This window comes from Gadus morhua, chromosome 2 (assembly GCF_902167405.1).
Source record: "Gadus morhua chromosome 2, gadMor3.0, whole genome shotgun sequence".
NCBI classification, from domain to species: domain Eukaryota; kingdom Metazoa; phylum Chordata; class Actinopteri; order Gadiformes; family Gadidae; genus Gadus; species Gadus morhua.
The window spans coordinates 3859940-3873064 of NC_044049.1; the positions used below are offsets into that span (position 1 = coordinate 3859940).

Here is a 13125-nt window from a genome sequence, read left to right on the forward strand (position 1 = left end):
ACAAGCGCATGGCACGAGTGTTGTCATTCAAGCCCGCACACTCGCTCCCCGGCCCCTGAGTTGTACTAGGCAGGCTGGACAGGTCGCCCTGTTAAACCAAGAGCCACAAGAGATACTTCTGGACACGTTTTGACTCTAGTTTAGTCAATGCATCACTCGGAACAAACGAAGGGAAGACTCAACTCAGTTTAGGGCGCTGTTGTTGTTGTTGTTGTTGTTGTTGTTGTGGTTTTACTACACCGTTATTATTATTTTTATTTTTATTTCTGAAGCGTAGGCCTGTTATCCAGGCAAACGTCGAGGGGGTTAAATTTGGACCAAGCCGTCTGCGTGGTTGTATCGTGTTCTGCGTGGATAAGATGACAGCGGTGCGCCTCGTCTCCTCGGTGGTGCTGCTGGTGCTGATGCAGTCCGGGGTGTTCTGCGCCCGGAGGTTCCGCGGCGGTCGCAACCCGCAACCACGGCGCGCGCCGCCCTCTCCCGCGTACCGGGACCGGGCAGACACCACGGAAAGCTTCCCTCTGGATTTCACGGCGGTGGAGGAGAACATGGACAACTTCATGACCCAAGTGAAGAACCTCGCCCAGTCGCTGTACCCCTGCTCGGCGCAGAAGCTCGACTACGACATGAAACTGCACTTGTTGGAGAATACGTCCGTCACATGCAACGACGGCAGTCCTTCTGGGTACGTAGCTATAATAACTTCAAACCCCTGTCTAGCTAACTTTGAAGCCGGGCGTACAATTGACAACGCACAAGTGTCCCCCGGTTGAACTTATTGAGGCAAGGTCAATTCCGAAAAAAAATATTCAGGCCGTCGTGGAAGCGACGGGGTTGAATGATCAGAGCACGCGCCGGTCTAGACCGACCGAGGACGGACAGCTGCTTCGTGTCAGCAGCAGCGGCGCGTGGAAGGAGGAGGAGGACGACAGCCACATGGCTGGACGCTTCATTTCCTTTGCTCTAAATTACAATGCGGCATTCTCCTGGGTGCACCGCGTTGGAGAGATGCTTGCGATTCTTTCCTGTTCGCTTTTGAGTGCTGGGAGTGCAGGCTGTATAGCAAGGTATATTTCCGAAGTTGGTGCCTTTTGCCTCCGAAGTTGAGCCGCTCTAAAGCCTCACCGCAGCAGGGCGAGAATCTCCCCGTTCTTTTATCTCCTGTGCGATCCATTGTTGACAGTGAGATTAGGGGTAAATCCCTTTGTTATTGGGGAAGCCTGGACGAGTTCTCCTCTTAAGGAGGATAAGCCATTGCTCTGAAAGCATTTTAATGTCAGACAGATCCTCCTTTCCTTTGAGTGTAGCAAAAACAGATCCGCTACGTGGAGACTGCTGGGTTGTTGTTGTGCTGTTTTATTGGAGAAAACACATATTATGGAATATACATAATTGATCACAGTGCTACATTTATGAACAAGCAGAATAGGCATATAGGGTAAAGGAATGCTGCAACAATATATGATGTTTTATCAAGACAGGTTGGATACAATTACAATCACAGAATAGATAAAGTTATATTACATAAGTTGTAGGCCTATTAGTTATTCGTTTTCAAAGTTATATTCATGTGTTATACAGTTGTAAACCGCTATGATTTTATTTTTTCTAATCATAAACATCAGGCATATTTTGCATCAGTTCAGTGGAGGCAGAATGGTTCCTTATCTATAGATCTAGGGGTAACTTCTGGGGTAACCTCAAGTGGACGCTGGGGAGCTTAGCTCTGGACGATGACAGGTAGACGGTCGGGGACAACTGTTGGCAGATGGATGCTCAGTGCTGTCTCCAGATGCTAGTCCATCCAGTCCTCCGGAGTACTGTTCTCAAAAATAATAATGTTGTTTCAACAATAATGTTGTTTTATCTATCAACTATGGGTATAATCTGTGAACTATCGTCTATTGCTAAGTGTTTTTCATAAGGATTGAAAATATTATTAAAAAGTAAAGAAATGACGTTGAATGTACATTCAAAAGTCTCCCAAAAAATAAGACATTTTTTTTGATCTGCCACCGTGACGCATAATTAATTCGTAATTCAGCCTCTCAATTAATCCCATGTTGAGATCATAAATCATAGTTCCATGCCTGAATTTCTCTCCTGTTCGCCGCACTATAGTCGACTTAATAAAGTCTGATGTATTTCTCGGTGGTGACAAAGATACCCTGCACTTTGTAAATCAAAAGTTAAACGAGCAGCAGACTCGTGCTACTAGCCTTCTAGCACCGAAATACTGCTCTTCTTGGCTTGGCTGCAAGGTCTCTGCTGTTGACCGTCCGAACAAGGCTACGAGGCATTCAACGGCAGCCAGAATGTGATTAAATGTCTGAGCAACAGAACCGACGAGCTGCCAAGGCCGTTTCCTTTGATGCTGTTTGATGCAGTGGATTCTGCCGATTGCTGAGAGCAAAGTCACTGGTTAAGCCTGGTGGACGACGTGCTGGAGCTGACGACTTGAAGTCTGCTGCGGACTGGAATCTGCTGTCTGGACATGGTCGGAATTTATTTTAGGTTGTCATTTTAATTTCATCTTTGGTGAGGAAAGTATAGGAAGGGGGAAAAGTATAATATATATGTTTACTCAAGGTTATAAACAGGGCATGTATACCGATGCAGAGATGACCAATCTTCCCAGCCCCTGCGTTGCACTATTTCAATGGACTTTTGAACCTCAGTTTCTCTTTTGATCTCCTGGGTTTGACAGTACAGAGAAGTGTGTGTATATGGGTCCCGCAGCAACAACCCCTAGACATCATTGAACGTTTGCTCGTACAAAATACAAGCGCTACATTATTCCAGTGTGTGTTTTCAATCCTACGTGCTGAAAGGGTGATTGTAGGACACTGTTTAGGAATGATGACATCAGAGCAGCCGGACAGAATATGATGGTACACACCAGTCGCCATGGCAACGTACACAGTGAAGATGGGAAGAACATTGCATCGTTTAGTTTTTTTCCCCAACTGTCATGTGGGTTGCAAGGGTTGCCCTATCAGCCAATCAGGTTTATCCGCTTTGATCGGGGGTAATCTCCAGGCTAAATTCATGTAGGTGACATGTTTTATTTTTATCTTGTAACTTTAGACACAAGCGGTCTTTGTTCGGGGTTGCCTCGGCCACATGACATTTGTTTTATAATAATAATAATAATAATAATAATAATAATAATAATAATACATTTAATTATCATGGAAACGTTGTTGAGCGGATAGTAGTAGGCAGTATGTTGCAGATCATCTTCCCCTTGTTTCTTCATCTTTATCGATCGTAACGTTTTATTTTCAGTTTGAAGTTCACGTTGCATTAATTGAAGCGATGCTAATGAATGTGTGTTAGTGTAACTCATGAATGATGCGCTTCTCTTGCAGATACTACCTGAAGGAATCGCGAGGCAGCCGTCGCTGGTTGATCTTCTTAGAAGGTGTGTGCTCTGAAAAACATCCCACAATCATCCACTGATTCAACCTGTTTCCTCTGTCCTAATCCACGTGTGAAGGATCTTTAATCTTTTAAAACAATAGGGATATCTTAACTCCCAGATTTTTCAATGCAATGATCAAGGAAATGTTTTGTGAAATATGAAAGTAAGGAAAAATGTTGAACGTAAACACAAGGTAACTTGGACGTGTGTCTCCGGGGCCTCCTTCCGTCTGTCTGTCCGTCTGTCCTCAGGTGGATGGTACTGTTTCAACAAAGAGAACTGTGACACTCGCTACGAGACCATGAGGAGGCTGATGAGCTCGTCCAAGTGGCCCCAGACCAAAACAGGTCAGCATCCCGCCAGGGAGAGACCACCCTCCCCCCCCCCCCCCCTGCTATCCCACACACAGTATCACACGCATACCCTCGCCTCAGCACCACTGGTGCCACGGAAACGGGGCATGAGCATGGCTGTTTTAGCGTTGGTGAATTATGCCTGCCATCATTTATACTAAATAAATAAATAAACATACATTTTGAGCTACAGTGGCCTCAAAGAAGGAAGCAAAAGCTAAGGCACAGGACTTTAGCGTCAGCTCAGTGGTCTACTACTTATATTACGTCCGCTACATCTACCACCAACACTACTACTGCTACGGCTAATGCATTGAGATCTCAGCAGTCTTGCAAGAGAGTGAGAGTGTGTGTGCGTGCGTGTGTGTGTGTGTGTGTGTCTGTACGCAGTCTTGGTTGTGAGATGAAGGAACGGGGGGTGGCAGCAGACACCGTTGCCCTACCTGATGCCCTGCGCCCTAAACTCACCTGCCCTCTCATTGGGCTGTAATGACTGTGATCCAACGATGATGATGATGGTGATGATGATGAGGAGGAGGATGTTGGAGGCGGGTGGCTGGGTGCTCTTAAGGATACATATTGATCTGTTGTTGTTGTTGTTGTTGTTGTTGTTTGGTCTCTGCAGGTACGGGGATTCTGTCTCCACTGCCTGAGGAAAACCCACACTGGTGGAACGCAAACATGGTGTAAGTTAATTCATGAACTTGTCTCTGTGTGTGTGTGTGTCTGTGTTCATGTTTGTGTGTGGGAGAATGCTCATGTGTGTATGCATGTGAATGTATACGATTACGTGAGGGCATGTGCGTTAATGTGGGTGTTTAAGTCGGCGCTGCCTAATGATAGCTGCCATCCTTCCGGAGCACTTCCTGTGCTCGGTGGCTGTAATGGCAGCCGCACATCCACGCGTCTAAAGCCCGTCTCTGATGTGTCTCACGCAGGTTCATTCCCTACTGCTCCAGTGACGTGTGGAGCGGGGCTTCGCCCAAGACGGACCAGAGTAAGCGTTCTTTAGCTTCCTTCAACTTCGTTTCCCACAAAGTGTCAGAACTTTTTTATTTTGTACGCTGTTGGTTTTTTTCTCACCAAAACATCTCGGTGTCGTGTGTTCAGACAGCTACGCCTTCATGGGCTCCCTGATCATCCAGGAGGTGGTGAAGGACCTTCTGTCTAAAGGCCTGGACAACGCCAAGGTTCTCCTGCTAGCAGGCAGCAGGTGTGTGTATTTTTATGCTTGGGTGTGTGTGTGTGTGTGTGTGTGTGTGCTTTAATGTCATCCCAGTGTGTTGCTGTATGTAGTCAGTTCATCGGTACATACACGAGCACAGCTGTGGTTCACATTAGTATGCTTGGCATTCCCTGATCCAATACCCGGTTACGGGTGTTGCGTGTGCCTGTTTATCTCCCAACCGGTTACGCCAAATGAGTTTCCTTAAATGGATCTCATCATCATATGGTAAATGGTAAATGGACTGCTTTTATATAGAGCTTTTATCAAAAGCGCTTATTGCCTGACATTCACCCATTCATGCACACATTCACCCACCGACGGCGGAGTCAACCACGCAAGGCGACAGCCAGCTCGTCGGGAGCAGTTAGAGTTTGGAGCCTTGCTCAGGGACGCCTCGACCCTCTGCTTGGAGGATGCGGGGATCGAACCGGCAACCTTGCGGTCACCAGTCAACCCGCTCTACCTCCTGAGTTCCTGCCATGTGTCGATTGTGTTTGTGTTGCGTTTGTGTTTGTGTGGCAACGTCGTCCTAACCGTCCCGTCCTCCTGGGCCTAGTGCGGGGGGCACCGGGGTCCTGCTGAACGTGGACCGCGTGGCCGACCTTCTGGAGGGGCTGGGCCACACCGCCATCCAGGTGCGCGGCCTCTCCGACTCGGGCTGGTTCCTGGACAACAAGCAGTACCACTGCACCGACTGCGTGGACAACGTCAGCTGCTCCCCCACCGAGACCATCCGCAGAGGCATCAAGTAAGGCCCCGTCTCCTCTGTTAGGTCCGTGATTGTGCGTTTGTGTTGTTTTGTCGTGCGTCACAGAGTGGATTTCAGTCGGTTGTTGGATTGCACCACAAGGGTTTTAAACAACATTGGATTATTTGCTAAACTTTTCATGTAACGAGCACATTAACAAAAAGCACTACAATTATGAATAGATAATTGCAAATCATGTGCAGATGCACCTGCTGTGAGATACCTACTCATTGACACCGCATTGACCTTTGACCTGCCGCCCCAACAGGTACTGGGGTAGCGTGGTCCCGGAGGAGTGCAGACTGACCCACGAAGGAGAGGAGTGGAACTGCTTCTTTGGATACAGAGTCTTCCCATCAATAAAGAGTGAGTGTTGATGAGAAGCTTCCTCCTCACAGGATCAACTCAACGTACACAATGGCTGTTGAGATGCTGGTAGTACTTTTCATCGTCGATATCTAATAGGTAGTAGGAATGCTCGATTATGGAAAAAATCATAATCACGATTATTTTTGTCAATATTGAAATCACAATTATTACAATTATTTTTGAGTTGAGCACATGATGCATTTATTCAGCATCTCTCTAAAAAAACAAAACACTTTCTAAATGAGAACTATGAAATTCCCCTTAAAAAAAGCACAAGAAAATAATGTACAAATATGTAACCAGCTGTCAAAAAAAAATAGTTTAAACTCGATTATATTATTAGGAGATCGTTTGACCCAAAAATCGAAATCACGATTAGAATTTCATTAATTTGATTAATTGCACAGCCCTAATAGGTAGCCCAAGAGAAACTTCACTCGCCTAACCTAACCTCGCTGTCCATTGTCCCCATGCAGGCCCGGTCTTCGTGGTCCAGTGGCTGTTTGACGAGGCCCAGTTGACGGTGGACAACATCCAGCTGACGGGACAGCCTGTGCAGGAAGGCCAGTGGCGCTACATCCAGAACCTGGGCATTGAGCTGAGGAACACCCTCAAGGACGTGCCGTAAGAACCACTCTCCATACTCTAGCTGACCAAGTGTGTAGAGGAAGCCTGCACATTTTATTTGAACGCTGTGTTTCGATCTTACAATTCCACTTAATTTCACTTCACAAAGATTCTGTAAATATAACTACTATGTATTTACAGGTATGTGTGTGTGTGTGTGTGTGTGTGTGTGTGTGTGTGTGTGTGTGTGTGTGTATATGTATGTGTGTGTGTGTGTGTGTGATAAATGCATGTATGTATGTGTGTAAACATGTATATGTATACGTGTGCGTATGTATCTATATATTTATTTATGTATGCATGTATAATAATGGTGTCATCCTTGATTTCACAGAGCCATGTTTGCGCCGGCCTGCTTATCCCATGAAGTTATCACCAGAAAGTGAGTAGGGCCTATCACTCGACCCGCCATCTGCTCTCAACAGATGTTCAAAAACGAAAGGACACAACTGAAGCCTCTAAGCCCCAAAAAGCGCCTGTTGTCATTCCCGGTTCCTGCATAGCGTCTGAGGAATTTGTGTGTGTGACTTTACTATTATCGTGGTGCGTTCCGTTCCCGTGAGCTGACAGCGCCCTCTTGTGTCCACCTCCAGCTACTGGATAGACGTGCAGGTGAAGGGCACGTCCCTGCCCCGGGCCCTCCACTGCTGGGACCGCAGTCTCCACGACAGCAACCGAAACAATAAGGCCCCACCCAAGGGCTGCCCGATGCACCTGATCGACAGCTGCCCCTGGCCCCACTGCAACCCCACCTGCCCCACCATCAGAGACCAGTTCACGGGGCAGGAGATGAACGTCATCCAGTTCCTCATGCACATGGGCTTCGACGTGCAGAAGATGGCCCAGCAGCAGGGTATGGACCCCGCCAAGCTGCTGGGCATGCTCAGTAGCGGCAGCTAAACGGACCGCTGTGGCGTCAGCGCCAAGCTACGATAGAACAACAACAACAACAACGCAAGGCTGGTCTCTCTCTCTCTCTCTCTCTCTCTCTCTCTCTCTCTCTCTCTCTCTCTCTCTCTCTCTCTCTCTCTCTCTCTCTCTCTCTCTCCTCTCTCCTCTCTCTCTCTCTCTCTCTCTCTCTCTCTCTCTCTCGCTCTCTCTCTCTCTCTCTCTCTCTCTCTCTCTCTCTCTCTCTCTCTCTCTCTCTCTCTCTCTCTCTCTCTCTCTCTCTCTCTCTCTCTCTGCCCGGTCTTCCACAGCCGATACCTCTGCTTTTACCCCCCCCCCAGTTTGTTTAGCTAATCCTTTAGCCCACACCTCAGTCCGAAAAACAAGGGCTATGTTTCTATGTTGTTTATGTCTACCCTGGGTACATAGATACACTATTTTATCCTTTTAAGTACCTTTTTTTTATTTCCACAACCCAGTGCTGGAGACCGGTTCCAAGGACAACAAGCCTACCACAAGGCTTGCTAACTCTCCTCTTAATTTATGTTTTGGTTAAAACGGAAAATAAATATATATTTATATATCTCAAATGTAATCCAGTTTTAAGGATGCTCGTTGATATGCTTTTTTGTTGGGTCGGTTTTGATTTATGGACGTATATTTGATCTTTTTTTTTTTACACGGTAAGCTGCGACGGTGATGTTTCGTGTTTTGTGTAGTCGCTCAGTTAAGTGTTGGTCAGGATATGTGTTCTCGTTGTTTTCTACAGTTCGATTCCATTACCCATCACTCATAAGCTGTTAGTACTTAAAGGAAATAATGCAAACAACGACAAACAGCGATAAATGATTAGACCAGATAAAAAATGTAACATTCATTGACACCCGAACAATTAAAAAAAAAAAAGTATTACTTTATGATAACAACTTTGAGCGAAAGGATAGAGAAAACTGGTTGAAATGATTCCTGATTTTATACTTTTTTTTAATCTGTGTAATTATGAACACCACTATGCCGTTGCCACCAGTGGCATAACAAGAACGAAGACCAGTTGCAACCAATGCCAAGGATATGTGTTTGTGTTATACGTGATTTCAAGACGAGTTCACCTCAGAAGTCCAGCATTTCTCAGAAACAAGTGCATTCAAAGGGAGACAAATATTGTGTATAATGTTCTGGAGTATTTGTATAGGTCATGTTATGTGTTTACTCTATAACTTCCATCGTTTATTTGACAATAGAATCACTTTTTAATATAAAGACGTTGATGTGTGTATTGCTGTCTTATAAATGCTGTTTTTAAAGGACCTTTATTTTACATCACACGAGACAAGGAAAGGTATTACTAATTGTAATTATATTCTGTAACATATTTTTTTAACAGAAAGAAAAACTCAAGCTACATTAGTAATTTACATATTTATTTTGTTATGTAAATCATATTTATAAGTGCTATTTTCACAAGGAAGTAATTCTTTGTAAATTGTAAATATATTACTGTTTTATTTTCTTTTTGTGTTGATTGCATGTCTTTGTATCAGACTTTAAGAAAAAAGACCAATTACAGATATATTTCAAGATAATATTTTGTGGTGTGTGTTGTCATTTACCATTAGATCAAAACATTAATATATATCATACTATTCTATATCTAAGAACTTAACCTATATATTTAGCATTAAAAAAGCTAGCTAGCTACAAAACCCACCATCACTGCTTTAATGATGGTGGACCACTTAAGTCTACCCACCTATACATCTGTAAAGTGTGGACACTAATTCAATCTAAAAGCGTCTTCTAGCAGTACATTTACTCGCCTCAAACTTTTTATACACACATCCTAATCCCCATGACGGGCATGAAATGGATTTGGGATAATAAAAGACGCCATTCCCTGACTGTCTTTACACTGAAAAATAAGCTTTTTTGCCTTGAAAGCGCTACAAATTCCTCCTGGCCCCCCACCCTCCAGTCCCCTCTAGAAATACGACCCCCTCACACCCCTTACCCTGTCACGTTTGGGCCTACCGCCCGGCCGCCCAGTTGCCGAGGCGGGCATTTTGGCTCCCACCCCCACCCCATGTGTGCAGCATAGACCCCCTATTTATAGAGCATGGTGTGGCCTTGCAGCCTTGGGTGGAGCACAACCTTTCATTTCGGGAACCACCCCTAGGAAAAGTTCTGGAGTGCACGTAGACTCAGAGCCGAGCAGAGCGCACGGTTTGAGTCGCGTGTCAGAACCGGCAGATCAAATCCGAGGTAGGCCACGGCAGAGAGAGAGAGAGAGAGAGAGAGAGAGAGAGAGAGTGGACGACAGGTGAATCCGGCTTCAGGGGCTCTCAGCTCGGGGGGCTTTCAGCTGGGCAGAAGAAGGACACTCTGGGAGTTGACTGGCACCGGACCCCAGACCCATCAGATTGAAGGCCAGGGCCTGTTGTTGATGTTGGAAGACGCGTCTCAACGTAGGACATGGCGTGCCACTTTTTGGACAAAGCCTAACCTGAACTGGGGGGAGATACGGAGAAACGGAAGGCCCAAAGACTGCAGAGAGAGACTACATTTTTAGGCTTTGCCGTGTGCTTGCTGTATAGAAAGGACCAGGCTGGGGTAATATGCCTTTGTGTTTTCTAAGCCATGTTTAGGTTGACATCAATACCTGCTATGAACATTTAGTTTGTTTCGAAGAATAATAACTGGGTAAACCAAGCCTTTGATCCAAATACAAATAGATCTGGCCAACTGAAGACATTTTATGATTGTTTTTATGCATATTCCTTCTCTTTTCTTTTCTAAACTCAACAAATATCTCATGCTAGTCTCCGCCCGACACAACGTCACCTCACAGTGGCTGGATGTAATTCGAGCCCCGCGGTAATTACAAAGCACACAGAGGGAAAATCTTTTACTGACATTTGTAATTAAGGGCCCGTCTATAAACGGCAACTGGGGAAAGGGCGAGGTCTCTGCGGAGTTGGACGAGCAGACCACAAACCCTTCCGGACCGGGAGAAGGAGGCCTTCCCCCTCGAGGGGAATCCACTGCGCCCAATCCCCGGCGGACGCCCGCTGCACCAGAGGCCATGGACCACCAAGGCGGACACTACCTGAACAAGGCGGCGGTGCTCTCCCCGCTGGGCGCCGCCCGCATGTGCCAGCTGTTCCTGGGCTGCAGCATCATGGCGCTGGTGTCCCACGGCGCGGGCTACAGCGCCAGCTACGGCGTCTTCTGCATGTTCGTGTGGTGCTTCTGCTTCGCCGTCACCCTGGTGGCGTTCGCCCTGGACGTCACCCGGCTGCACAGCTGCATGCCCATCTCCTGGGACAACTTCACCGTGGCCTTCGCCATGCTGGCCACGCTCATGTACATCACCGCCACCGTGGTCTACCCCGTGTACTTCCTGGAGAGCGAGTGCCCGGACGGGGACTGCGCCGCCTGGGGGTACCGCATCGCCGTCACGGTGTGCTCGGGTCTCTGCTGCTTCCCGTACGGCGCCGAGGTCATCCTGACCCGGGCCAAGCCCGGCGCCGTGGTGGGCTACATGGCCACGGTGTCGGGCCTGCTGAAGGTGGTGCAGGGCTACGTGGCGTGCATCATCTTCGGCGCGCTGGCCAACGACGAGGGCTACACCGAGTACGAGGCCACGCAGTACTGCGTGGTGGTGTACAGCCTGTGCTTCACCCTGACCCTGGTGGTGGTGGCGCTGACGGTGTCAGGGAGGACGGCCGCCCTGCCCTTCCCCTTCGACCGCTTCGTGGTGGTCTACACCTTCTTCGCCGTCATCCTGTACCTGAGCACGGCGCTCATCTGGCCCATCTTCAGCTTCGACCAGAAGTATGGCACCAGTGCCCGGCCCGAGGACTGCCCGCGGGGGGTCTGCCCCTGGGACAGCAAGCTGGTGGTCGCCGTGTTCACCAACGTCAACATGCTGCTGTACTTTGTGGACCTGGTGTACTCGCAGAGGATACGCTTCGTGTCCAACTCTGCGGTCTGAGGAGCCGTGCGGGGAGACCGCTCGCTCGGGGGTGGGGTTCCTCGACCATAGAAGAAGAAGAGGAAGAAGAAGAAGAAGAAGTGGAAGGAGTAGATACACCGAGCAGACTCACGGGCAGACGCGGGGTGATCCCTAGGCAGATCAAGTCGCTGCAAAGATCCCCTATCACCTTAGAAAGACAACCCTGCAGCACTTTGTGCGTGATGCTCTTTATTCCTATTTCCAAGTGTTCCACGTCATTGTTCGAATTATTATTAATGGTGTGTAGGTATGATTTAAGAGTTGTAAAGAGAGAGAGAGCAGAAAAGAGCAAGATTGTGAAACAAAACAACTCTCTGCTTCCTCCCTCACTACTTCCTCTGCCATTGAGAAGCGTTGCAATCACGCACCTCTGATTGACAAACAAGACAGAGAAGAGAGGCCTTGATTGGTGGGACTCGTCTAAAATCTCAGTGGGCTCAATCAGAGGCAGACGCAGTCAACTCTTAACAGATATCATCACTTCACAGAGCATTTCACTCATTAATGACTGACCTGGGGCTGCGTCTTTCAAATAATAGCTCTTACATCTTACCTACAGCACCTTTAAAGGTATACTCTGCCTAGCTATAACAGTGTCATATGGGACCGCCTGCTGTGGGACTTTCCCCAAGTCCTGCAGTGTCCTTGGAAGGCCTGACAGGTGTGGGGTCTAGCTGATCTGGGACTTGTCCACAGAGGGTAGTGAGGATTATCACCCTCAGCATCCACCGCCACTCTTGTCACACAGACTCAAGATGCTCTCAAACATAGACTTTTTTTCTCTCTCTCTCTCTCTCTCTCTCTCTCTCTCTCTCTCTCTCTCTCTCTCTCTCTCTCTCTCTCTCTCTGGACGGCTTTGTTACAGATAGACTTAATTGTATTGCATCTTGAAGTCTTGAAGGGTATATTATTTATATTATAAGCAGGACATTATGGAAGATATAACTAGGCCACTGGTGGAATTGTTCAATATTATTGGTGACATTGTATTTGGCTACCAGACAAATTATTTTCTGTTGCGTTCACTGTCTATTTAAATGTTCGTTATTTTTTATTTTAACTTTACCGTGACAATAAGATACAGCTTGAATGACTGAAAATAAATAATAAAACGCATTTAATTGTTCAAGATGTTATTTGGTGTACAAATACTATAGTAAAAAAATAAACCAAAACGTGTTGTTTCTCCACATGTTCTATTGAAACATAATGATAAATGTATGAGTTATAAATGTCTAAATGTCATATTATCATTACTAAGTTGTGGATGATATAATTCCGTTTGAAATACTTAGTTTAGTTAAACAACAAAATAATAAAAAGGGATGAATCCCTACATCATATAAAATGGATTCTTATAATTTAATTCCCTACATCAGAAATCCTAATATTAGTCTTGACTCCTGATATTAAAACTGGCCTGAAAAAAACTCTTATAAATTATGCTTAATATAGCACAGGGTTTACCTAATTTTA

The 13125-nt window shown here is 46.5% G+C and overlaps 2 protein-coding genes across 3 annotated transcripts; both read left to right on the forward strand.

Annotated features, from left to right (window-relative positions):
• The first annotated feature begins 27 nt into the window (after positions 1 to 27).
• Positions 28 to 7756, forward strand: notum1a (notum, palmitoleoyl-protein carboxylesterase a). Its single transcript, XM_030375914.1, has 11 exons — positions 28 to 685; positions 3372 to 3424; positions 3676 to 3771; positions 4403 to 4463; positions 4716 to 4774; positions 4888 to 4990; positions 5562 to 5753; positions 6022 to 6119; positions 6599 to 6746; positions 7084 to 7131; positions 7343 to 7756. Exons 1-11 carry the CDS (start codon positions 360 to 362, stop codon positions 7647 to 7649), a joined length of 1491 nt encoding a protein of 496 aa, XP_030231774.1. The 5' UTR covers positions 28 to 359; the 3' UTR covers positions 7650 to 7756.
• Positions 7757 to 9743: 1987 nt separating this feature from the next.
• On the forward strand, positions 9744 to 12783 carry myadml2 (myeloid associated differentiation marker like 2). Of its 2 annotated transcripts, none has more exons than XM_030345788.1 (2): positions 9744 to 10244; positions 10561 to 12783. In XM_030345788.1, the coding sequence occupies exon 2, from the start codon at positions 10717 to 10719 to the stop codon at positions 11626 to 11628; it is 912 nt and encodes a 303-aa protein (XP_030201648.1). In that variant the 5' UTR covers positions 9744 to 10244; positions 10561 to 10716; the 3' UTR covers positions 11629 to 12783. The 2 variants fall into 2 exon arrangements, with proteins under 2 accessions (XP_030201648.1, XP_030201639.1); XM_030345779.1 differs by having other exon boundaries at positions 9747 to 10244; positions 10483 to 12783.
• Positions 12784 to 13125: the final 342 nt, after the last annotated feature.